We start from the raw sequence: 26,914 nt of genomic DNA, 5'->3' as shown, positions 1-26,914 counted from the left end.
CCTTTCCCATCGCTGTCTCGCTTCGTTCTGCTGGCACGTTATCTCCTTCCTCTTCCTCCCTACAGCGCCAGGAACAGCAAACGCTGCCAAAGTATAGGAGCCAACGTAAGAGCAGCCAACCCATAGTCCCATCTTTGCTTCCAGTGACCACTTCCAACGCAAGAAAAGCCAACCCCAAAACAAGAACAAGTTACACAAGTACTAAATACAGCCTGTCTTGCCGTGGTACCGGCTTCAGAACTCCCCATCGCCTTTGGCAGTGACCCCAGCTGGGAACTCCTGCTAGCCTACACCCCTCCTTCCTCAATGCAAGCTGTCCGCCAGCTCCTTTTGAAGGCTCTGCCCCATGTTCTCACCAGGGATGCCTACAGCAGCCCTCTGCAGCAAGGCTGAAGACAAAATAAAGTCAGGTCACGCCAATAACAAGGATGTGGCTGATTAAGATGTTGCTGTGAATAGAACTGCACCGAAATATGCAGTGTGCAAATAAAAGCACAGAATAAAAACAAATCCTCCATCCGGTTACCCTGGGAGACAACAGGGACTATGATGAGAGCAAGCCCCAGTTCTGTGAAACTCTGAGTTCTGCTTAGAAACTCCAGAAGAGCAACTCCTGCCTTATTCTCATAGAGCGATTTTTGCCCTGTGTGGCAGCTAGGTTCAACATTGCACTTGGACATAGCTTTAGCCTCGAAGACCGGCAACAGTTTTGCTCTCCCTCTTCTAACCGCAGTTTTCTAAGCTGGCACCTCCATTTTGAGGAGATGATGGCAGCTGAAAAATGTCACCCGTGGCTGCAGGCTGATCTGCATGGAGAACAGATGCACTGTAACTACGTGGCTATAATTACACTTGAACTCCTCAAGTTCATTCTCAATCCAAAATAAGAGCGTTCACATAGTGAGTTATTCCTGCTGTATTACGGCCGCGCAATTACAGTGTTATTCTCCCTGTGCAGATAACCCTGGCATAGCATAGGTCACATACATGTTTTCACTGGTAAATGACTTCATATCACATTGAGGTTGGCTATGGCCATATCTCCAGAGAAAGTTTTCTTAAGCATTAACACCTATCTGTCATCACGAAAAGTACACACAGAAGGAAAAGATACAGAATGGAGAGGTCAAAAAGGGCAGAGGAAGAAGGATAACAGCCAGACGCGTCTGCTAAAAAAGATTGCTTCAGAAAGGACAAACTGTCCCACTTCTGAATGCTGTTTTAGCTCAGGGGAATTGAGATGTAAAAAGCAGCAAGGCAGAGCACCATGGCAAGGGGAGAAGGCAAGATTCAGGAGGAGAAACAGGTAGCAAAACCGTTTGTACAAGAAGCAAGAACGTATTTCAAGAAAAACACAAAATGAACTAGGGGAGCTGCTTGAAAGCTAGCCAGACACTGGCTCCACATCTTTCCCTTAAAATGGATGGCCAAGATCCTGGTGCTGCTTTGAGAAACTTCAAACCTTGTTCCATGGCAGTGCCCACGGGCCCCATCAGACGGGGCGGGTGAGACAGCTCCAGGTCTAGATATCTCAGCTCTGGGATGAACAAAGCATGTTATCTTACCAGTTCTGGAGCACAAAAGCTAAGTTTTAGTCCCTCCTCTTGTCCCCGTTTGCCTCCCTCCTCCTTCATGGTCATACCACCTCCTTCCCTTTTCCTGAATGCGGAGGTGCTCTTCTCTGCAATACTGCAGCACTTCTTTGACCTCTGTGACCTGGCCCGATTTTGCATTTTACTCTCCCCTTCCATCCTCACCAGCTCACACTACTGTGGTTTCCCCTTCTCTCTGCATATCTGCATTTGAAAATTTCCCAAGAACAAAGAAAACGGACAAACATTTAAAACGTCACAGTTATATGGAAACGGGACACAAACAGTCTCCTGGGCTGTACCTACAGGAGCAACTGTGTGGTGGGTGGGTCTTGCTCAGCGCCTGAACGGGTGGTTTACTGTCCCTGCCACTGCATTGCTGAACTTGGCTCTTGAAAAATGAGGATCTGCTTCAAAGTCTACTGCAGTGGAAAGAAAGATCAGCGTTGAGAACCTCGCCTCAAGAAAGACCTCTCAATGAACCAGGAAAAATTGCGCTTCGGAAGTGACGCCCTGCATTAAAAGGCACTTTCTGCCATGCTCTACAGCAAGATCCTGGATGGCTGGAAGGAATCTCCAATTCAGACACTGAAGGGTCCATCCCCCCTGCTGGCTCTGTGCAGGCTACTGCTTTAAAACTATGTCCTGTGCCAGTTATCTGCAGCCACTGAACAACCCCGGTTAACGTGCTCTCCACAGGGTCTGCAGCATCGCTGGGCAGAGAGGAGGCATTACTCTTTTTTTAAAAAACAAATAAATGTCCTTCAGTCTTCACATCCACTCTTGGGGCTGACACAGCTCACCTCTTGAGACACTTTGCTCAGCTGCACGAGCTGTGCCCTGTTTGTGCCTTGCACGCCAAAAGTGCAGCAGCAAGCGTGCAGCTGGGCTTCACGAACTTGGAAAGAGGATGTTGGCCAAGCCAAAAATCAAATTATCTTGTGCCTGCAGTAAACTGCAATGCAGGTCAGCTAGCACATGGCAATTTAACTGCAGTAACCTCAGCATGTATTTCAGCTATGGGAAAAAGCTTTGCCCACTGTCCCCCATTACAGGGAAGGTCAGAGTCCCATCCTGTACGTGTCTGGTAGGGAGAAGAGAAATTGAATGGAAACCCTTATTTTCCCCAACTTCATTTTAAAGAAATCCTAGTGGCAGATGAACTGCAGCTTTCAGTGCACAGAAGCCCCCTATGGATGCAGTCTGCCATTCAGCGCCCAGGTAGACGAAGGAGATGTACACGACTCTGCTGCGTTCAGTCCCTTCGGCATGCGTTTGTCAGACCCACCTGGGAGTTAACAAGACGAACTGTTGTCTTTTCCCCCACATCTTCTTTAAATCCCCTGGTAGGAGCCCCATTAAATCGTAAGACCGCATCGTGGCTGTCTGAAAGCAAAAAACAGTGAAAACCAGTAAGCTAATTGTCTTCTGAAATACGAAAGAGACAAATAAGTTATCCACCTGCATTTCTAACGCAATCTGGCTAGTTATGGAAGAGTTTCCACGTAACTACTGGAAGGACCAAGCCAGATTCTGTGGAAGCAGCTGTTGGCCCAACGTCACAATCAACATGCTTTGTAAAAGCCAGCTTTTAAAGAGCACCACCTGCTCGCAGGTTGAGAGAGCAGCCGTAACACCCACAGCGCACAGAGGTGTGCAGCATCCCCCTCCCTCTCCTGCCTTCCAAACAGATTACGAGGACATACACTGATCTACAACTGATTTTCCTCAGGGCTGGCTGCAAAATAAGGAAGCAGGAAATAACAGAGAGCCAGTGTCCTCTCCTGGAGCCTGGGGGATTACCAGCCTGAAGGAACACACAGAACAACTGCAGTGGCAAACAGAGCCGGCTCCACCTGCCAGCATCTCTCCCACGCTACCGAAATAAAACCACTGCTGTGTATTTAATAGGCCTGGCTTGTTAAAAACATCGGAATTCACTGCATTCTCCTCTGATGGCATCCCTCCAGCTTCCTCTTCTGCCCCCACAGTCACCCTTCCTGCCCTGAGGTCACCGAGCCAGAGGTCTGGGCCAGACGTGCTGAAGCTCTTGCAGAAACGGTGCACGTGCCCTTCACCCTGACACCCCACGCTCCCTACCCACTGGCTAGACTCACAGGAAACTTTTCATGTGTTCAGGGGCATCAAGGCTGTTGGGTTACATGAGCGCCCCCAGCTTCCCTGCGCTCACGCTACGGACACATGACCGCAGCTTGTTCCAGCTATGGCCGATGGCAGTGGAGAAGGGACCGACCCCTCAGATCAGGGCAAAACTGCTCATGTGGTCCTGAAGCAGGTATGGAGCAGTCTCAGTCCTGATCATTTTCATGAAGAAAGGGGCGATCACAAAAGCAATTCTGGAGGATCAGTAATTGCTTGCAGAGAAGACTAGTTTCTCAGCTACTTATTCTCATAGAAAAGGGGATCTTGTTCAGAGCCCTTCCAAAACAACTCACAAAACCCCAAAAAAGTCATGTTTCTGAATAAAAACTTGTCCACATAGAAAAATTCTGTGGCTACCGTTGCAGACCCTTAATTTCGCATCCTACCTTACACCTATGTCAATGAAGTGCAGAGTTATAATTTCCCCATACAATTTGGGCCAGAAACCAAGTGTTATTGTACCCTAAATTTACATTTTAAAGTCGTGTTTAATGAATGCCATTTGATGAGTCTCACACAGAGCACAGCACAGACAGAGTGGTTGGGTCTGTGTAGCACTGTCTCCAGGCGGTTATGTTGCCACCACTTGGACAAGTTTTTATTCAGGAATATCACTTTTTGGCCTTTGAGAGTTGTTTTGGAAGGGCTCTGAACAAGATCCCCTTTTCTGTGGTTATTTCCCCATCAGATTTTTCACTGGTGATTCATAATCTCCTCTACTGCCATGCACCCATGAAGACAAGGAATTGCCTATTCACAAGCTGCTTCTTCCACTCCACAAGCCTTCTTCCATTGACTAATTCCTCATTTCACTTCTTAAAGTCATCACTGATTACCCATGGCAAATATTTCCTGGGCCTTTAATAATAATAATTCAGCAATTCATTGTGATCACCCAAGTACAAGCAAAATCTTGATTTTCAGCATGTCTGATTTAGTACCTTTTTGACACCTTCTTCCAACAAAGCTATACCTTTTCCTACATGGAAACAGGTTAGAAAAAAGTATATACAACACGCACACACGCACTTTCCTGACTCCTCCTCTATACACAGCTCCAAACTCAAGGGGTTGTAGCGAGACAAGTCTCTAGGCTTTAAGCACTTAAAACTTTGCAGAATCAGTAGCAGATATGATCTCTCAAGTAGAGAGGTTAAAGTTTGAGATTCAACCATGAGGCAACCTAGCCAGGGACACCAGCAGGGGCTAATGGAATATGCCTTTGGCACATTAGACAATGACCTTTTAAGAATCCATCCACGGCAATCTGGAACAAACTGGTGCTTCCATTTAGAAAGCTAGACTAAGAGACTAGCTGTAGGGACAATGACACTGCTTTCCATGTCTGAGGTGTGTTCAATTGCGCAGCAGACAGAGCACAGCCCGTTATCCTTTTTGGCCACTCAGGTATTGAATCCAGCACGTTCAAGAATCAAATTATAAGACGCTATAAACATCATCCACAGATCCTGAGAAGATCTCGTCATGGAGGAGCAAGCAGCTTTATCACTATCTAGGCGTCTATCAAAGATGCCTTTGCAATCAAGGCAGCTCTGTCACAGCTGTGTCACTCTGTTAAACCAAAAAGATTTGGGTCACTTCTGTAGAAACTTTTAGCTATTGAACTTCAAGAGACACCTAAACAATCCAAAACAGGCACTCAGAGAAAAAGTCACAACTGACTTGCCAAGCCTTAGCCTACCTGGCATCAAATACTCTAAGAGGCTGGAACAACTACATCAATCAACTCTCAAATGTAAGTTTTACCACAAGGTAATCCCTCTCCTGGTTAATATTGCCCCTACCTTTTTCCTAGCATCTTTCATAGCATTTTTAACACCCTTCAGAGACTGTTCAACCTCACTGTAGCACCTGCCTACCCACCTGGTGGAGCATGCAGAAGTTTAGGGGAGGAACTTTGGAGCAAGTAGCAGAACAAACCCTTACCCTCCCGAGAGCATCTTGGCACTATGACTCTGAAGGTTTTACCTAGGTTGTCCATCAATCATGTATTAAAGGGCTATCTATCTACTTCAGAGGACAAAGAGTACTTCCAGCTTAGTACAGGCCAAAGGGACCTGATCCAACAGATCACTTACAAACATGTTTAAGTCTGAGAATAGTTTCCATAGAAGGGAACATTCACAGTCTTTAAAACTATTCCTGCAGTAAAGCTTCAGTTTAACAAAGACTGCTGTTAACTGAGCCTCAAAAAAAAAAAAAAACCACCCACAAAACAAACAAACAACATCCAATTAATGAAGCAAGCTGAGTGAACTGCAGGCACAGGAGAATCTTCTGCCAAGCACAAAACCCTGAGTTGAAGGATGGAGGGCTGGTTTCCCTAGACGCTGCTTTTTTTTTTTTTTTTTTTTTTAAGAGACATGAAGTGCTTTAGTATCAAACGTGTCCTTATAATCCACAGTACAAGATTAATGCTTCAGTATTTATTAATTAAACCCATAACTTCAGATAAATACGGTCAGATATAGAAATTTACAACTATCACCAATCGTTGTGTAAGGGAGAGAGAAAACAGCCCTCTAAAGCTTTCTCCTACCTATGTTTGAGCAAGGGACACAGTCTTGTCCTACTGGTTAAAGTATCTCTTGTTCGGTGGCTGCTGGTAGATTCAGCCAGGGTAAGGATGAGGCTCTGAACCAGTGAGATAGCTTCAGTACGGACACCACGGCGTGGCCCTGCGACCGCCAGTTAAGCTTTGCTGCTGTTAGAGCAGTAAGAGCACCCACTGGAGATAAGTTTGAAGGAGCATCTCAGACAACCACCTCCACACTGCTAAAAAGTATATTTGCCAAGCAGCGACCCAGAAAACTGGCAGAGCTTCACCTGCACCTGCCACGGGCCTCACTACCGCCTAGCGTATCAACATGACAGTACAGCACAGACCTTGGCCTTCTGGGCCACCCAAACTCAGCTGCCACCTCATGGCTCAGGATGCGTACCCTGCAGTGCCACTTTTGAAACCCATGAACAAATAAACAGGATCACAGCATGGCTGAGGTTAGAAGGCACCCCCGAAGCCTGCCTAGTCCAACCTCCTTGCTCAAAGCAGGGTCAGCTACAGCAGGCTGCACAGAACTGTGTCCAATTGGGTTTTGAGTGTCTCCAAAGACCTTTCCTTTGAGTGATTTCCTTTACTTCATTCTCTGAAGAATGTTTTCCAACCATTAGCACGCCACAAATGAGAATCTGGGTATTACTCAACCCACCCCACACCCTCTCAAGAAAAACACAAGACATTTTCCTGACTTCCAGTATTTGTTGCATCTAACATGAACAAAATCACAAGAACTGAAAGAAGGTTTCACAGGTGTGAACTATTCAGGATGGAAATACCTACACATAAATCATGTTTCCTCAACTCAACCCAGCCCCTTCCACTCCCCTGGGGCCTGCCCATTTGGGTAAATATTTCTATTTCCTGCTTTCCTGCTGAAGGAGAATAGCGTTATAACATAGCCAAAGCTTCACATGTTTCCAGAGTTGAGACCGTAACTTCTTTCTATTAAAATTATTTTCATTTCTACCACTGAGACACAGTTGCTGCCACCAGGGTTGATCACGAGAGCTGTTATGGCCAAGTTTAGCCCAAGGTCTAACGTTCACAGGCGCTGTGATCTAGGACATCGCAAGGCAGCAGGCACATTGCTGGGTGCACCCCCACAGAGGAGGGGAGGATCTACTTATTACTCCCCTCTCCTCCTAGGCTGCAATGTTCACTAACTATAGGAGAGATTTGAGGATAATATTTCAACTTATTTAAACACCTCTGTGACTACAGTAATGACTTATTGGTAAGAGCGTGATCATGGATTCCTTTTGTTCAATGTAAGGTATGGAACAATGTTATTTGCCTTTATCCTAATAGGAAAATACCAACCTATCTCTGGTCCCAAGTGAGATGATTTCAGAGACCCTGCTGAGGACACAACAGCACAGCGCTCCAGGCGGCCCATTGTTTCATTGAGGCTTTTCCTTGGTAGGTACCGCTGCCACGCAGAGGTATTAAATGGACCATCTGATCCCTGTACCATTGTTGTGTTCACCCTGTCCCGCAGCTGGCACAGCAGGTTCTCTGGGCTGAGTTTAGCAGCACTCCTCTTCTCACTGTAAGTCACGTTGTACTTGTTCATGGACAAGTAGTTCTTTCTCACCTTCTGCAGCCTGGGAATGAGATTCTGGGATGAACTGTCCTTATCCCACACCTTCACAGAGTCTACCGCTTTCTTGGATTTTTCCATTGCCACAGAGGTGCTGCCTTTTACTTTATTCTGGTTACTGAGCGAAGCTTTGGGTACCTGACCCATTTCACTGGCTGCTTCATGGAAAAAGCCCTGTGATTTAAGTGTGTTCCATTTTCCCAAAGTCCCGTGAACCTGCAAATCATCACTCTCGGTCTTGAAGGGAACATAGTAGCTTTTCCTTGTCTCTCTCCACAGGCAAACTGTCAGAGCAACCAGTAGCACCACAAGAACACACATACACTTTCTCAACACATTGATGTGAACCATAGTGTATGGTGCATCCAAATGGGACAATTAACACAGGGCACGAAGCGGATCCTGGGAGAGAGGAACACATCTCAGTCAAAGGTGTGTACATATACATGCATATATAAAAATAAATAAATACAATATAAACTTACACAAGTTATAAGTAGGGGTGTGGGGGGGCAAGGGGAGGAGGCCGAGAGAAAAGAGGGGCATTTTTAAAATTCCAGGTCATTTAAAGATCTCATTTCAAAGCCCACCACCACAAATATCAAATGAGAAGACTTGACAGGACTCAGATCAAGCTCTGAACTGGCTGTTATGCCATCACCTGCTGTATAACAGTGATCTGAGGTCACTGCCAGTCAAACACCACCAGCTTAACACAGCAAGCATCACACCAGCAGGAGGGAAAGTCTCCATTCTGCTTTCCTTCACCTCTCATCCCAGCCAGTCAATACCCCACATCCCACCATTGGCATTTCCAGGAGTCAGCTTCCACTTGACCACAAGCACGAAGACTAATAAAAATGATGTTTCCAAATAACGAAGCACATAACAGTGGAAAAACCCACAAGTTCATGAACACTCAGAGTTTCACCAGCCCAGTACCAACACATCTGGTGACTTCACAGGAAACTTCTGCAAATCTGCAGTGGGCTGAGAGCACTCCCAGTGTGAAGCCTCATTAAATAGCTGCTGGGAGCCAATTAATCCACTGTAGGATTTGAGGTGTGTTGGGGCTTCATAATTGTGCTTTGATAAATATTTTTCTAGGATATATTACCTCTGAAAAAGCAAAGCAAGAAACTGTTATACAGTGCTGCTTGTCCTCATATTAGTAGACAGCTCCCGTTCCCATCACCTATGTTGCAAAGGGGGGCAATTCAACAGCAGGAGTGTGCAAAGGGCAGCTCTATCTGAGCATAACGCATTATGCTCACTGAGCAGTGAGCATAATGGGCTGGCGTAGGGAAAAAAAAAATGCTGAACTATAAATGCCTCCTGAGCAAGGCATGGGACCACAGAAGACAGGAGGGCAGCCGTTTGTTTTCCTACTTGGCTGCTGCTGGATCTGTTGTTCTGAATCTGCTTCCAGAATATGGGAATAGTTTGGAGACAGCAGGTGCTGGAGGGATTTGACCAAGACTGGCCACATACTGACTTACCACGTCACAAATTGTCTAGGAACTTTTGAGCGCTCGGGCCAGCTTGCAAACAGGTGGAGGAGGCAGAAAGGGAAGGAAAACGCACATAGCTCTTACTGTTGGCCACGATCCCCTCAGAGGGCCTCTCGTTCTGCCTTAATGCCTGTCCTTTTCTGTGTAGGACATCTGGAAATGCTTTCAAGTCTTGCTATGAGTGCGGAGTGGCAGCCACCCCCTCAGCCTGACTAAGCACGCTTGGAGCTGTGCACTCCGTATCGGTTTCAACAGATATGCAATTCGGGTCTGCTCCTCTCCACTCAGGAAAACCTTAGTTTGCCCAATATTTGTTTTTCTGGCACAGAAAAACACTGGCAACAGAAAACTCTTGAGAAATTAGCCCGTCTTCAGATCTCACATTTTCCTAGTGAGATGGTTTGAAATGAACGGCCTTACAGCGCTCAGTAGATAGATGAAAATATACAGATTGTTATAGCTCCTAGAGAGGCACTGGCAGTAACTTCCTCCTTGAGCCACCTTGTGAAAGCAAGCTGTGCTCAACTGTGGTTATTTTAGAAGCCACTGAACTGCCAATATATAATACCTGTTGGATAAAGCAGCAGCTTTCCAGCTCAAGTCATTTTTGGCTGTTAGTAGATTTTCTTCCAAGGGTTAGAGCAGGATATCCCAAAACACAACAGTTCTGAGACTTATTGAAGACTTCAAGAAACACCTGCAGAGACAGAAAGAGAGAGAGAGAGAGAGAGAGAGAAATAGCGAGCGAGCTATTACAGAAGAACGATATGGCCCTAGGGATAAACAAGTAATTTCTTAGGTAAGCACTGTATCCCCACAAAAGCTGCTATCCAGGCTTGGCAAGGCCAGCAGCAAAGATACTATTAACACATCAGTCTTTTAAAAGCCTAAATGCCCACTCAAAATAAACGGTTCAAGTTTAGCTTACGACAGCCACCTTCCTCCTTCGCCTGAAAGCTAGTCCCAGCTCACCTGGGAGCCAGCAGCTTGCCTGCTCGCTGCTCCTGCAAGGCTGGCCACCTCCTCAGTGGAGGAGGCTCCTAACAGTAGGATACATCCCTCTTACTGTGAGGTAAAACTCACAGCGCTGATGCTCTGCTCAAGCCATGAGCGTTGTACAGGGGAAGAAAAAGCTAACTTTCCCTAGAGAAATATTTCACTGCCTATTCTTCAGTTGTTTCATACAACCCCCCTCAAAAGCAACGGCAGAGAACACAACCTTCTCTTCTGGAGCAAGTAAGAGTGAGTGGTATGGAAAAGCTACTTCATTACACAGTGTTTTATCCACAGGTTCTCCCAAAATATTGTCCAGACCAATGTATTTTAAACTTCACAGCTGCTTTAAAAGGGTAGGGACAGCTTTGCGCTATCAAGGAAACGCAGTAAGAAAAGGGGAGATTCCACACAGTGATACACAATTTGAGAAGTAGTTTATACTTGCTTTTGCAGAAGCACTGAGTCAGCACAATGCCATACATGCTAAATTACCAATGCTGCAGTTCACTGGATTAAGTCCTAAATTATTAGTGCCCTAATGCTGATTACTTGCGTTTTCTCTTAACTCTGTAAAGAAACTCATCCTGACTTCTCCCAGAGAAACCCACGGCTGAAAAAGCAAGCATTCCTCCATCCCCACTTCACAAACTACAAAAAAAAGAAAAAGATTAAAGCAGCACTAATAATTCTAGTTTGCATTAAAGTAACTTCCCTTTCCTTGACAGATTATCTTGTCCTTCGTTTGCTTGAGAAGCAAGCGCTAGGAAGGCACACTGCAGCCTTTTTTCCAGCGTCCTTTTGGGCAGTGAGTTCCCGCAGGCGAGGAAGGGGTGCGCAGGGAGGGGATGAGGGCTTCACTGCAGCCTCGTCCACGAGCAGCTCATGCATGGTTGCTGTCCTGCAGTGATTATAGCAGGGAGCATCTTTCCTTCTCTCCTTTCCCCGCCACGTTGCCTGCCCTCCCCACTGGGCCACCTTCCCTGGGGTTGAATCTGGCTGTCCGCGCAAAAAAGGAAGAGCGACACGACAGCAGAAGAGCGACGCAACGGCAGAAGAGCACAAAAGCCAATTTGCTAAACAGGAAAACGCTGCTCTGTGTCAGACGCTGTCGTCAGAAACGGTGAGGGGAAACCAAACTTAGATAACAAGAGTTTTGAACAGCTACATTTATAAGTGAGAGAAATAGGAACACTGAAATAGAGTTGTCAAACATCTGTGTCAGTTTTTTAGTACAAGACACGAAGACACCTCCCTTGAACCACGCTGCGGGCAGACCCCCAACCTGACTCTATTTGCATTGTACTTATTTACACAAAATGAAGGCCTCACTTCTGGAAAACGTAACCAAAAGCATTTTCCGTTTGGAAGCGTGAAGCTGTAGCACCACGCTGCTGACTTTAGGAGTCCCTCCCCACCAGGTGAGCAGGTTACTCTCCTTCCAAGGAGAACTCCCATGGGATTTTTAGAGCTATGGTCAGCTGCCCTGTAACTACTGGAGGGGGGGGACTGGAGGGGCAAAGGGGCATTAATTCCTCAGTACGGCCAGCCAAGTCCCCTTGCATCCAAGTATCCATGCGTGGCAAACGTAAACGAGTCAACACTACCACAAAACCAGCTGGCTGAGGGCCACCTTCACCCCCTGCACTCTCGAGCTGCAGCAGCCAAGGCAGTACCGTTCAGCTTTTGTTTCCCAAGGCTGGGATAACCTCGAGGGGCAGCAGGCACATTGCAGGGGAAGAGCCTCATAGGACCTGCAAGCTCATTTCCAGACAGTGCCCGATGCCACAGAGCAGAGGTGCCAAGCAAGTCCAAACACCTCCTCTCCAACCCAATCCACGCAGAGGAACCTGCAAAGCTCACCGTGAGCGCTTGGCACAAGGCGGTCCCAGCTCTCATTAACTGCATAGGTTACTGTAACGCAAACACGTATATTGCTTCGATTTGTAAGCTGGCAAAGTAGGATCTGCAAGCAAATACATTTTAGTAGAGCCACAGCATTTCAAGGTGCCTTTTGTGCATCAGATGCTCACTGCAGTTCAGTTTAATCATTACAGCTACCTCATACAGCAGGATTTCGCTTATTTGCGCAAAGAGTGTCCTAACATAAGATTCCTCTCAAGTATTCTGCCACTCTATCTTTTCTGCCAAGTGTGAAAACAACGGCTTTTCTAGGCAAAGGATAAACTTTGCCAGGCAGGATGGTGCACGCATCAGCGGTGCTCTCTTTCCAGATCTGTACGTAAATCATTTGGGTACGCTTCTGTATCACAGCGGTTAGTATAAATACACTCTTTTAGACGTGACAAGATTATTTCCTGTCACATCCAGCCAAAGCACAAATGTCAGATATTACTACTAGGAAAGAAAGGATTGCGGGGGGGGGGGGGGGAGAACGACACCCCAAAACACATACAGAAGTCTACCTGAGCAAATAGTTGCTGCCTCCTCGAGACCCAGCATTTGACTCTCGGTGTCAGATCCTAGCGGGTGCAGCATTTGCTGGCAGGCAGGCTAACACTACAGCGTAAATCCTCTAGGGGCAAATTTTGGTCCTAAATAGAGAACGGATTGTGCAGTATTTTCAAGGCACTCGGGGAATTATATCCTATCCACACACTCTTACAGTTAACCTCTCTGCTCAAGTATCTTCTTGAGCTCAGGCCTTAATGAAAGTCCAAGAAGGTGTCAAAAGCCTGCCTCCCCTTGCGTCCCAGACTCTCACCCACCCAGGGAGCTGCATGCAGTCATGTCCTGGTATATACTGCTAGGCAATGTCATGCTATTTTTGTCTGCTGAACAGTGGAGGAGAGCAGCTGCTTCAATTAGGTAGCCGAGAACAGCTGACAATCTACATTGCCACCAGCCAGAGCAGATTTCCCCTAAAAGGGCCTACGACAGTGACTGCACTGCACAAGACCAAAAGTCAGTCAAGCCCTTACCTGTTTCCCACAGCGACCAATAGGAGATCTGCTCGGAAACCACGCAAGTATCAACAAATTTAGGAAAACGCGTCTCCCCCAGTAATCCTACACAATTTCCAACGTGGTTTAGGGATGCAGCTTTATCGTTAGTGGCAACGAGGCCCATCATTTGTTTCATTGCTTCTTGCAACCACTCGCACTTTCAAAACAGCCCGAGGCAACAAATCCTGCAATCGTGCACCGGGCAAGGAGAATCCCTGCTCCCTCCTTGGCTCACGCCACCTAACCTGACCGTACCTGGAACCATTTCTGTCTCTCCTTTTTCCATGCCGTTCAGGGTTGCACACGTCTAACACCCTCCTTCCCCCTCTCATTCCTTTTCCAAGTCGACACCTGCTCGAGTTAACCTCCCCTTGCCCAGCAGGCTTTGCATACCTCCAACGGTGCTGGTCCTCTCCTCAGCACCCCCTCCGGGCGGTCACACACCGCGGCACAGGGGCGCTGGGACGAGCCCGGCCACACACGTGCGGGCCACCTGCTCCACGTGCCGTGGTGAGGGCCCCGCTTTGTTCTCCTTCCAGAGCTCTCTCCAAGTCCGTTTCCCTTATCGACTGTTCCTAAGCATCGACCTCCCTGCTGTGCAACGACTTCAAGATACATTGTGAGCCGTTAAGACTCACTCGGTTCTCCCCAGCACCAGGAGAGAAAGATAAAGTGAGTTTTAAGTACATTATTTTGCCTTGGCCAACACGGGCTTCCTTTGCCACCGACTGCCTAGTCCCAGGCATCACCAGATCTCTGCAACTTTTTGGTTTCTCCTCTGGTTTCAGTGGCTCTCTGAAGAGAGAGCAAACCAGGCCTATAAGCTAAGCGTGCCGATCCCTCTGGGGTCCGTCACGACTGTTGAGCTGCAGAGATCCCAAACGAGCCCGGCGGCACCCGCAGCCTCACCCGCTCGCGTCCTCTCTGTCAGGCAGTTACCAAGCCAAGACAGGACTTGTCTTAGCCCAGGTTAGCTTAGCTTTTTTCCAGGGCTTTTGGTAAACGAGCTCATCAAAAACTTGGAAATGCAAGTATGCTGTTCTCCTCTCCACAGGCTTGCTAACTTCTTACAGAGAGAGAAGAAGGGAAAAAAAGCAAACAGATTTGAAGCATGGCTGTCTTCTACAAAAGGATGAAGAGACTTCTGCATTGTGTGTTAGGTATTCTACACATGCTTAATTATTAAGTTTTTATTACTATACTTACTAGTCTGAAGTGATGGATCTCAACAGAGCCCTTTTAAAATACAGCATCCTGTTTGGCACCTTCTGTTTTGCAGTTCAGAGGCCAAACTAAATCGGTCCCACCCCACGGTTCTTGAGGAGCTCCACATCCTTGAGCTCCCTTCGAAGTACTGGTGCAGACCAGTTGTCTCTAAGACAGAATCACAGAATGGTTGAGGTTGGAAGGGACCTCTGGAGATCATCTAGTCCAACCGCCCTGCTCAAGCAGGGTCCTCTAGAGCATATTTCCCAGGACCATATCCAGACGGGTTTTGAATATCTCCAGGGAAGGAGACTCCACCACCTCTCTGGGCAACCTGTTCCAGTGCTCAGTCACCCTCACAGTGAAGAAGTTTTTTCTCAGGTTCAGATGGAACTTCCTGTGGTTCAGTTTCTGCCCGTTGCCTCTTGTTCAGCAATCACGCCGAGTAAAACTTAATTTAAAAGATAACTGCCGAAATACAGCCTCTGGGGCTGGGCACAGGAGGGGAACACTTCGACCTGTTCTGCTCTGCTTCTCCTTGGTCCCTCCTCTTATACAGCAGGAACAATCACTTACAGTTTTCTTGCCTTTGACGTATTTGCAAAGACTTATTTTAGCAATGTGTTCCTCAGTCTCTTTCTTTAGGTAACGCAATAACCATTTCATATTTAAACTTGCAGTATTTATATTCCTTTCCAGGTTTCCTTCATTTATGCCTGGCTCATTTCCATCTGTACCCACACTGCTGGCAAGCTTAAACCAAAAGTGGTACAGCTCTATTCCAAGCTTTTGCTAGGGTATTTTTGAATGTTTTCATGCCACAGCAAACATTTCACACTTCAACCGCACCTTTTAGCTTGTATGGGTTATTTTGAGCTCTTAGTACTACGCTTCTTCCACCCAGCATCATCTATAACGCATTATCACGCTACTCACGCTTCTCCTCCTGAGCACTGCTAAACTCCTGCCTCCGTTCCCCGTTCTTGTCCAGGCGGACCACGTGAAGCACACCTCTGCAAGGAGCTGCTGCCCGCAAGGAGAGAGGTGGCTGGCAGAAAAGGCAGAACGAGTTCACAGGAAAGCGTGCGAGAAAAGGATACCAAAAGGGGAAAGACATGGAGGTGCAGGGCAGGCATCTCTCCATTCAAAACAAAGTGACATACTCCAGGGAACCGAAGAGGGGAAAAAGAAGGATTCAAGAGGTCACCTTAAATCCACATCTGTTCTTAAGAGTCCCTCTTCTTGTCCTGGTAAAAAATTAATAAGAGTCTATACAGTTTTAAATAAAGTATGACTGTGCCATTTTGCAAACAAAGAAAATATGCTTTTGATACACTGAAAGCATCAGATGAAAGGTGGTAACAGATTTATTAAAGCTAAAGATTTGTCCCTCTGAACCTGACAGTTTCAGAAGATCTTTCTGTTACTCTATTTAGCCTGGCCAGTTAATCCAAATGGAGAGTGTGTGTGGGGGGGACTCTTCAATTTTGCAAATGTATAAACTAAGATGACTCATTTCTAGCATTTTTTTTCCAAAACCTCTCTGTGATGTGAAAATAAAGCAATAGTTGAGCCATACACTTAAGTACTTCTAATATCACCAAACAGAACAAAAAACAGGTGGAAAAAAGAATAAGAGCGCCATTTCAAGGGAGGAGCACAGTTAAATATCAGATGACACACTGAAAAACTACAGCACAAGTCACCTGCTACGGGAATAAATCATCCCTTCCATCTTGCATGCGTTAAAAAAAATTCTACGTGTGCCGGAAAAGCTATGAGGGTGTCACAGCTGGAAAAAACCTTAAGAACAGGAAAGGTAGATTTCCGTGGGCAGGGAGCAGGGGTTAGAGTTTAAGCCCATATGGTCCGTTTTATTTGTTTGATTGTTAAGTGTCAAAAAATTGGGAGTTTAATAACCAGAGGCCTTCCTTTCTGGCTCTGTCAGCACTTTGCTCCCTCTCTTTTCCAACGTCTATTCCCTTGCTGCTTTTGGAGGGGTGAGACGTACCGAAGTGTCTTCCCTTCTGCCCAAATTTAAAAAAAGCAGCAGTTTTGCTCTCATTCATGGCAAGCGCTCCAGCATGCGCTCCATGAAGTACCTGCGAGACCGCACTGCAATAAGTGGCCGGCAAGACCGAAGGCAAGACGCAAATTGCGCCCACGCAGCTGCCCCTTTTTAGTTCCCACCAGCGCGGCAGGATGTTTGCCTAGTTCGGGGTCCAGAAAACGGAGCCTCGTCTGCACCGTACCAGGGCACGGTCTTACATGAAGTGCATGTTTGGAGCTGTCGGAGTTCAGACTCAATAAATCACTTTGTGTTAGCCAGTGATACGTAACCAAATGACAAATCTTCTCCAGGGCGTTGAATCAGCTAATGCATGCGCTTAGTGATGCCCTAAGAGTCATAACCACGCCAAGAACAAGCAGCAGTACATCCAGCAACACCCAGCAGGTTGGAGAAACAGCTCTCCAAAGAAGCCAACCTCAGGTTTCCTTACGCTCCTGTCCAAATCAATCCGAAACACCAAGAGCGGAAGGAAGGAATTCAGCAAACAGTTTTACACTACAGCTCTGCTGGTCTAATTGCTCTCTTACCGCTCCCTGGGACCAGCACTACTAGTCCCAGACCCTGATGGGTAAGTGATAAATTATATTCCAACCTGTTTAACCACAGGGCTCTGGTATCAGCACAGGAGGTGGTTTAGGCACATGTTCAGTGGTAACAGAGCCAGCCTGCCCGTCCCCATCAGCCCGGGCGGACAGGAACTACCATCACGCGGCAGCATTCCTGGTGGAGTAAGTCCTTGTCCCCTACGTTTTGGCAATGCGAAGGAGAAGGAAGCAAAACTCTGTGGTCCCCATAGGAGTGGTCTGTCCTCCCTCTCCACCCAAAGTATGCGACCCAAACATTTGATAAAACTTGAAGTGAGCAGAATTTGGACATTTAACAGAATGCACAGAATAGATGTTTAACTTGGACACTTTTTGGTGTTTTTATGGAGAGAAAACAATGTAGCAGTCAACTGATTAAACTAAGCAGCATTCCTGTCCAAGGCCAACAGTGAGAACTGCTGGCAAAAGGAGGGATTTTATATTTCACCTCTACAGGGAATAACTGAGGACGTGTAGCCCAACACTCCTCTCCTTCTCCACGTGTGAGCCAAGCTGCTACTAAAACCGCAGCAAACATCAGATATGGCATGACAGGCATCACATTTACAGGGCAATACAGTGTTTGCGGCTGGGCAAACCCAGCTCTCTGTGCCCTCTGCGGTCACCAAACTGACGGTGACAGCCACGACTACTCAACCTCTTCCAGCCCTATACATGCTCCAGTCCAGCATAGCACAGAAGGGCACTTCCACAAGGGAGAAGTCATCTCACCCCTGCTTGGGACCAACCATACGTCTTGCTTAGGAGAAGGAGGAAGGGGTGAGGAAGCCTTCAGCTTTCAGAAAGAGGAGCTCCTCCAGGTGCTGGAGTTAGCTGACTTCAGGATGGGCTGCAATTTTCCAGCTACCATGCATCCAGCATCTCCTCCCAGACTATTTCAACTCTGGTAGGTCTAGCAAGTATCTGAGGGTCAGGGAGAACACTTTGTAATGCGTCAATGGTGACTGTGGAGCGCTCTGGCAGCCATTTTGCACGTGAAGGATGAGACTGTGGATTTTACAACTACAAGCTGCAGTAGAAGTCCTCCCAAACGGTCTCTCTGAGGAACAAGAGGGTGCAGCGAGCGGGTGGTGGCTCCAACCCACCACTGAGGCACTGTGGAAGTGCAACGCGAAAGACAAAACTGCTGTCATTACCACAGCAGCACATGCTCTCTGAGGCACTGGTCTAAGACAGACTGCTATGAGAAGAGGAGTCAGGCTAAGATCTCGCTCCCTTAGAGAAGCTAATACAGTCAGTGGTACCAGCAGGAAAGCCTGGCATAAGGGTTATTGGATGGTCCTTTATGGTTGGCTTCGCACAAACATCAATGACAATCTCACTCTTCACAAAGGAAAAAAGTGACCAAGGCACATAGTGCTGTCGTCCCCCCCCCCCTTTTTTTTTTTTTTTTTTTTAAAAAGGATAATGCTCTCAGCAAGCTAGGCATTTCTTGTTTGGTGGGTTACTCACTGAGAGGGACTTTATATTTCTGAGCACAGGGCCAAATTCTTGACTGGTGGGACCAGCAATGCTCCATTACAAACACGGCCTCCTATTCTGGGCAGAGACGTGAGCAGACCTTTCCTCCTCAACAAAACTGGTCAGGAAAGGGACCCTCTGCCTCAGAGCCCAGCACGTTCGCTGGCCACCTGACGGCTCTGGTAACACCTTTCACTTGGGCGCAGTAAGGCCACAGGAGCGCGTTTCTTTGGTTCACTTTCCTGAACTGAATTATGCCACCAACCTGCCAAGGCCCAAGCACCCAAAGGGACATCTTCCTAAACACCTTCAGGCAGGAAGCGCTGGCTCACAGCTCCAGACTTCTACAAAAGGTTTTAACCTCTTCTCTCAGTTCTGCTCACTTTCCAAAACAGGAAAGATCCTGAACAGAGAACATGCCAAATGACCTCTGAGCCCTGGCAATACTCACTCCAGACTGGGAGAAACTTTCAGAGTTCGGTGTAAAACAGAAGTAATTTCTCACTGAGCATACACCCTGAGAGTCTACTGCAGGCCATGCTGGCACTTCAGATTTTTCAGAGAGAAGCCTCATTGCAGCAAGATATTTGGAGGCACGCTGTCAGTAACAATCATTTTCAACTTCTGAAATTACCAGTTTCAGGTTCAAATTGAAGAAAAAAAGAAAGAATTTCACACTATGAACGAACAGTACTCACTGCCAAAAGCATTGCTTCTCCTTTACTTCCACCCCTCCAGTGTTATGACTTTACTAGTGAGATTTTCGGTATCAGTCAGCTTTATCATAACCATTTCCACGTTGAGGTCAACAGTAAAAAATTCCCCTCAGCTTTAAAGACTGATCATTCATTTAGAACTATTTAGTTTACATAAAACATTATGCCTGCAGACCAAATAAATCATTATTCAGTTTTCCCCCTCTTCTCAAACAATATGTTTCTCCAGGATGTTTATCTTTGGAAATGAGAGGGAAGCATTTCTCTTTTAAATTAGGAGCATGTAGCAGGTCAAAGCTTATTGCCTCTGCAAGTATCATAGCACATTAAGACACATATTTGGTATTCTCTGGCTCCAGGACAACTAATATATCTTGTGCCAGCTGTTGCTATGCTACCCTTCAGGATATTTTTCTATGACTTAGTAGCCAGCCTTTAGCAGGTGGGCATGATATCTCTCTCTCTTCAAGGACAACACAACACAGCTCTTTGAACTAGCTCAGAGGAAAAAAAGCCTCATTCAATCTAAACTAAGGAAGTGAAATAAAAAAACTTGCTGAACTGTAGGTCTATCATTTCTAGATTCAGTACAGCAGCTCCACTCAGATTTGGTTCCTCTCTCCGTACATCCAGCTCATCCCGGTCAGAGGGAGCTGGACGTCCACACAGCTAGCACTCAACAGCCACGCACCACCAGACCGACTTCACTCGAGCCTAGGCTACAGAAGTAAAACGGCAGTTCTGGTCATCGACTTCAATAAGCACTAATCAAGTCCCTGCATGCTAAAGCAAAAGACTTCTTGCACTGCATTCAACATAAATCTGTTGTCACTAAGAAATCCATGGCGCTGTAATGTAAGAGTGACATACAGATGACAAGAACGCTTGTCAAGTATCAATTGCTGAAAAAAGCATTCCCGGACTACAGTAAACATAATTAGAATGAACACCCAGTAGAACAAGTAACTTTCAGATAAATTGTAAAAATTACTTAACAATAACTTCAATAACTTATTGAGGAAAAAAATTCTTTGCTACACAAAGAATTTAGAGTCATAGAAGGGAAATGGGAAGATCAAAATTACAATCAATCAACTATTTCATCTCTGATAGAAAATGAAGGGGGAGGGCACACCTTCGAATAGTCAGATGTTTTCCCAAGACATAAAAACGCGTGCTTTTCTGCTCTCTCCTACACAGAGTCTGAAGCAAGTTAAACTGATACCTCTTCTAGCCACGCACCATTAGTTTCAACTAGTTTTAAAAAAAAAAAAAAAAAGATTGAAGTCACTGCAGGAAAGTTGAGTATAACTGAACAAAAGCCATAGAGAAACCTTTGTCCGAGTTAAGTGCCAGACTGTGACAGAAAAACCAAATGTAACAGATATGCAGGAATCCATATGCCAAAACCCTGAGCACTGTTCACGGATTAGAACTATCGAAGCAGCAGCCAGGTTCTCCTAACTCCAAATATTTCCAAAAGCAGGTGTCAGACGTGCCTTTTGCCAAGCAAAGTCCGTGAATCACATCCCATGCAGTGATTTCACACCCTATCTGGACTTTATAATGAATAACAGTAGTTAATGAAGCACTGTTCTGCGTTAGTTCCGATTCCAAGCTGCTACTTCAAAGATTAATTGAAGGATATGTTTATATTATAATGGACCTACGTTTAAATTTGTATTCATGAAATTTAAGGAACAGCAAAACGTTTTCTCACGAGTTTGGAGATACTGAGCTTTCAGAAAAGCATGAACAGAAGCCAACTCCAGTTAACTCGTGCAATCTCCTACTAGCAACAGCTGATCCAGTTATAAAAACAGGAGCTCAAAGACATGCTTGTTAAACACAAGTTTGATTCATTGATCTGGTAACACTAACCCCTTGTAGCCAGATCATTTCAAATCTGGCTACCATCAATAAGCCCATAGGGAAGCTGCCAGGGAAGTGACCTTGTCGGTTCCTGGTGCGGCATGCATTTGGACAGTCTACTTCCAATATCAATGCAAGTCTTGAACAAGCATGGAATTTGACACACCTCCAAAGAGTAGGATTAAAGTAACTGAAGATTTAGCTCAGTGTGTTTGTTCTGAATGAAACTCAATTTTATACATCACATGAAGTGAGTGAAATTTACTTTTTGAGAGACATTCTGGGCTTCTAGATGCAATCAAGACATGTTTAAAGAGCTTAAGACACTCCTTCCCCTCCACCCTGAAGTTCCACATACGTATTTACAAAAGCAGAAAACATCAATGAAATTTTCCTGATCAAGTCTCTATTTAAAACCTCCTTGCTATTTCCTTTCCTCAACATCCCCCTGCCCAAAAGCTTAGGAACGGAAGACACGTCCAGTCTATCCAAAATCAGTCTTGACTATGCCACTTGCTTAAGAATCCGACAACTGAGAACACTTCGCAGGAACCAATAAATGTCTCAAAACTAAGCACAACCACGACACTTCAGTAGGCTGGAGGACCCAGCATAGGTCTTAGCACCAGGGCGAGCTGTAAGCTCCTGACCAGACCTCGCTCCAAGGGGTGCACCAGCCAGCAACAAGTCATCAAGACTCTTTCTCCCAGGAAAACACAGATTTCCCTTTTTCTGCTCCTCTCAGACACTGTAAGCGTGCCAGTGGAAGAGCAGTGCGGTTATGTGCGTGACAGAAAGAAATCTAAGTGCAGCAAAATAATTAAGGAGGGTTAACATAGTTGCTGGAGAGAAGACAACGCACAGTTCCTGAAACTGAAATACATTTAATTAAAGTTTACTGAAGTCCATAGGGAGGCCACAAGTGCAGTAAAGGCCGTTTTAGTGTCTCTCAGGTCTAATTAATAGTATTTCCTTCTGCAACAGATTTTAGCCTGCTTTTTCCTCTCTAATAAAGAAACACGTCTGAAACCTGCAAAGCACTGTCAAGCCCCCACCCCCAAACACATCACTCACTCCTCACGCTCAGCGTTTCAGAAATTTGGCCGTTCACAAGGTCGGTCAGCCAAACTTGCAGGTGGTGGGTGACCAGGTTAAAGGCTTGCCATCGCGCCTCTGACCTGCGCACCTCCCCTGCAAGCAGGCTGCTCTTCCCTCCAGGCGCTTCAGCCCGCAGCAGCCTCCTGCCCGCCGGAGCCCGTGCCTCTGCGGGAGCTCGCCGTCCGGATCCTGCAAAAGCCACGGCTCTGCCTTGCCGACACACGCAGACGTGGGCAACGCGGTCCACTGCCCGCGCCGCCGCCGGCTCCCCAAATCTGCAGCCTGCTTTCCCAGGCTGTCACTAGCGGTGGCCCACCTCCCCCCAGCCTGCATAGCACCAGCGGAGGAGCCGAGGCGGCCGCCCTCCAGCCCGCCTGTGCCAGGTGCCACCTGCGAGCGGGCCCTGCTGACACCCAAAACGATGATGGCCAGCAGAGACGGGCTGAGCGCCCCACACACGCGGCTGCCACAGGTGCACGAAACAGAGAAAGGGGTGGCTACAAAAAACAGAAAAGTGAGACAGCCCATGAATATCAGGGCAAATGAGTTTCTCATCAACACCAGACAGCAGCTTACAGGCATCAGGGAAGAGTTACAGATGATAATTTCAACAAATACATACGTTGCTCACAAAAGCACAGTAAAGGAGGCCCCAGACACTTCCATATCTCCTCCATTCAATACTGGCTCTTGCAACGTCTTTGGCGCAACACATTGCGGCAGTCTCAGAGAGGTCTCGTACGACCTAGAGCTGCCTGAGCCTCCTAGAGAAATGAGAGATGCCCACCTCCCTTCGTGGCAAGCAAGCCAGCCCTTTGCTGGAGGGAGGGCGTGAGATGGAAGATGTTACTGCTAAGAACCGAGCTCCTACACAACTACACAAGAGAGCAGCTCCCGGGAGTGAGCCCCGCAAGCATGCGGCTCTCTTCCCAGCTCGTCTGTGCCGCTTGGCCGTGAAGAAGCCAGTCAGCTCTTCCTCCCCGAAGGAAACTGCCCCAAACGTAGCAGAGATCAGGCATCTTTTATGCCTGGGATAGATAGCTTTAGAAGAGTCCATACTCAACTGCTTTTTTTTTTTTTTTTTTTTAAAATCACAAATTGTTTCTGTTTAGATACTTAAGTGCTGCCAGTGTTAGTGTTTTGCCATTTCAGTTAGTTTTCTCATTAGGCCAACTATTGCATAGAACTGCCAATCCCAATTTCATCTTCTTCCTAAATGGAAGCTCAAACAACAAAACCAAAACAACACAAAAAAGTATATGTAAAAAATTGGTGAGGGTCCCTAAGGCTAGAACGTCTTTTTGATATCCTGCTGCTATGAAATGCAACAAACCAAGTAGCTGGCCTAACCCCTAGGTGTTAGATCATTTCTGGAAAGTTTCTGTTGGTTCGGTTTCACTTGAATGAATCCTGTTTGATCAGAAACTGCTTCTCAATATAGATGGAAACATTGGGCGGGGGAGGAGGAGGAAATCAGCAGATTTGCTTCAACAGTACACTCCTGATCCAACACACATCACTAAAGTCAGCGCCCCCAACTTCAGTGTTAATCGCATCTACAACACATTGCTCTCATTCAGGAAGCCTAAATGCAAAATCCAGACAATTCTTTAAAAGTAACATGTCCTCCATGCAAACCGAGAAGGTCAGAAAGCTTCACTGAGGCTTCCCCCACCCCTAAGGATGGGAACTGAACTTCAGCATCAGATGATCAACATTCAGTTGAAACAAACCATTACAAGTCACCCAGGACAGATAGAACACCAGCAAACTTGTCTCCCTGAGATTAAGTTGCGCAGTAAATATTATTTACCGTTCTCTTCTGCCATAAGACGACAGCTAGATAGACTGCACATACAAGGACAAGTACTAAGACCAACTTCATCTCAGAAGCAGACAGACTTATGTGCAAACAAGGAACCCAGGCTCCCTATACCCAACAAGCAAAATGCCTTTGAGCTCTTATAGGTGATCCACTTTCTGTGCTAGCAACCGACGGCTGATGCACAGCAAGCCTTCAAGGTCTGACCACATGCCTAATTGTTTTAAAGTAAGAATCAGTTCTGATACCATAGTGATATCACAGACTGTGATATCACAAACAGCAATAAAGATTGCAAGGGGATCTCATGCCTTTTCTAGCATATGTGCAATTTATCTCTGACAAGGCAATTTTTTCTTGTTGTTCAACATCTGACCCACGCCCAAAATACTGTCAGACTTCAAGGTCACCAGACTTTAAATAAGACTGACTTTTGATCTGGCCCAGAGAGAGCTTTAACTTAAAGTTCCTCATTTAATTCATTTAAACAAATCTGCCTACTTTTACCCCAGCACAGTTGAAAAGCGGAACCGATTCCCCTGTTCACCTACTGAAGACAGGTAAGTCAACAGCTGTGCTGCAAGCACAGAGAAAGCCAGAATCATGAACCACATCTGTGCATCTAAATACAACTGCTCTGGCTACCAAACACCTCCCAGAGCCAGCAGTGATACTCGCTCCCAGGTTCAGAAGAGCTCCCGGGAACCAGCCCTGTCCTTCACACTGGGAACCCTTCAACACACCAGCTTGCTTTCTAGCAAGGGTCCCTTGCTAGGGGAAAAGACACCTCAAGGTTTTATTTGGGAATGCTGCCATAGTCCCTTGGGGACTGAGCCTATCTAACCTTCATTTCCACTTTCCTCAGTCTTCTTGCTGGAAGAACCCCTACAGTGGGTGCATCCCTCTTTCCTCTCCATGATCCTCTCCTTGCCAGCGTCTCTGATTGGGAGACAGACTTCTACAACGCTGTTTCAAGCTTGCAAAGGGATCTAAACATACATGGTATTGCCTATCCTGGAGTTTCTTGGCAAACGTTTTGTTGCAGGTCTGATTTTCTATACACTTAGGAAGGAGAATCAAACATTGACAGAGTGCCGCAGTTTGGGCAGGAGCACAGCCAGCCACCCAAGCGCAGAAACACACACTTGCCTCCAGTGCCATGCCCTTCACTCAAGCTCGTCCTTTTACTGCCCCATTCCTCTGCAGGCACGCTAATTTCTTCCCATCCTAAGGTAACCATATCAGCAACCCAGTGTCCCCCTCAGGTGAAACCAGCAGAAGATCCCAAACCCCTAGGTAAACCGGTTAGATTATCTCCTCTTATTTAGATGGAGCCCCATCGTTTCATTATGAAAGCTAAGAAGAACTACAGAAAAGCCTAGCAAAGTTCCCTCAAACTATTTTGGGGTTATTAATTTGCATTTCATTGCCCCCCCCCTTTTTTTTTGTCAAAAATCAGGACAATCCAGCTAAGCTTCTTCTGCTTGAACTGAGATGTGTGTGCACGTACACACACGTGTGTATATATACACATATATGCATACATACACACACATAGGATGGATATATATCCATCCCCAACTAGTCTTGAATTAGGAAATAATGCATTTGAGACACAATAAGAAAGTAATTTTTACAAAAATAAAGAAACACAAGCTTTTTCGTAAGATATTCAACACATGCCTATGGGCCAAGGTTGTATGTCATCACAGAAAATTACTCCTGCAAGTCTTTTGTGAATTTTACTTCCTCCTCCTGAAGCGTTAGATATGAAAGTTACTTGTAAGAGAAATTCACTAATTTAATGAATATTTTCTGAAAGTCTCTCAGCAACAATTGTTTCCAAAATACAGGAATCAAAATTACAGCTTGCCTCAATTTTTTGGTTCCTCTCACTTTGGGTTGCATATAAAGACTTAACTTGTCTGTATTTCCATAAGGCTTTATCTGTACTGCACCTCAAATACGACCGAGACCCATACAGCAGAAACAGGCACACTTGCAGCTTACCTTATATACCTTTTTGGAGGGCTATAAAGCTCACCAGAGTTGAACACGCTGGCACCCAGGCAAAGCTAACACGGCACCCCTCCTTCAATTTGCCTAACAACTACCATCCCTTGGAGGTCTGCTTGGAGAAAATTCAGTACTAAACCACTCACCTAGGTAATCTCAGTCAAATCAAGCCAGTTTTCTTCAATCTATAGTGGCTTCCCAATTCTCATACCTATTCTCCATGGGTTCACTCACAGGAGGCCACAGGAGCAAGAGGTGAAGAAATAAGCCTTCTTCTAGAGACCTTGGCAGATTACAGCCAATAGAGGTGAAAACGTTTGCGTGGGAACAGAGAAACTGAATGGAAGTTTCACAGGTGCTTTGCTAGAGGCACCGATTCCCCCGAACACTTTGTGACTCTGCAAGGCCACTGCTGTTATCGGGAGAGATGAAAGTACCGTGCTCAGCACGATCTGACTAAACACGCGCTATAGCAGCTAGAACCCATATCCTGATGGTTAGCGCTTAACAAAACCACTTCCCTGACTGGGGTGGCACCTAAGAGAGCTATTTTAAAGAGACCAAGGATGCGTGACACCTCCCAGAGCTACTCTCACCAAACCGAGGAGGCTCTCCCAAAGCCATCACAGCGCCTGCTGAAG

The 26,914-nt window shown here is 46.3% G+C and overlaps 1 protein-coding gene across 7 annotated transcripts in view; it reads right to left on the bottom strand.

The window, feature by feature from the left end:
• The window catches only part of ST6GAL1 (ST6 beta-galactoside alpha-2,6-sialyltransferase 1), a 103,942-nt gene that overhangs the window by 7,377 nt on the left and 69,651 nt on the right, over positions 1-26,914 (bottom strand). For 4 of the 7 annotated variants that reach the window (XM_068954910.1, XM_068954911.1, XM_009674116.2 and 1 more), the window contains 3 exons: positions 10,016-10,144; positions 7,657-8,338; positions 2,881-2,978 (listed from right to left, as the gene is read on the bottom strand). In XM_068954910.1, coding sequence (XP_068811011.1) covers positions 2,881-2,978; positions 7,657-8,287 — 729 coding nt within the window. In that variant the 5' untranslated portion in view covers positions 8,288-8,338; positions 10,016-10,144. Of the gene's footprint in view, positions 1-2,880; positions 2,979-7,656; positions 8,339-10,015; positions 10,145-26,914 lie in introns of those variants that run through there. The other 3 variants (XM_068954912.1, XM_068954913.1, XM_068954915.1) reach the window with 2 other exon arrangements.

Source organism: Struthio camelus, chromosome 9 (genome assembly GCF_040807025.1).
Source record: "Struthio camelus isolate bStrCam1 chromosome 9, bStrCam1.hap1, whole genome shotgun sequence".
Taxonomy (NCBI): Eukaryota; Metazoa; Chordata; class Aves; order Struthioniformes; family Struthionidae; genus Struthio; species Struthio camelus.
The sequence above is the reverse complement of the archived record's forward strand: the minus strand, read 5'-3'. Positions and strand labels throughout refer to the sequence as shown.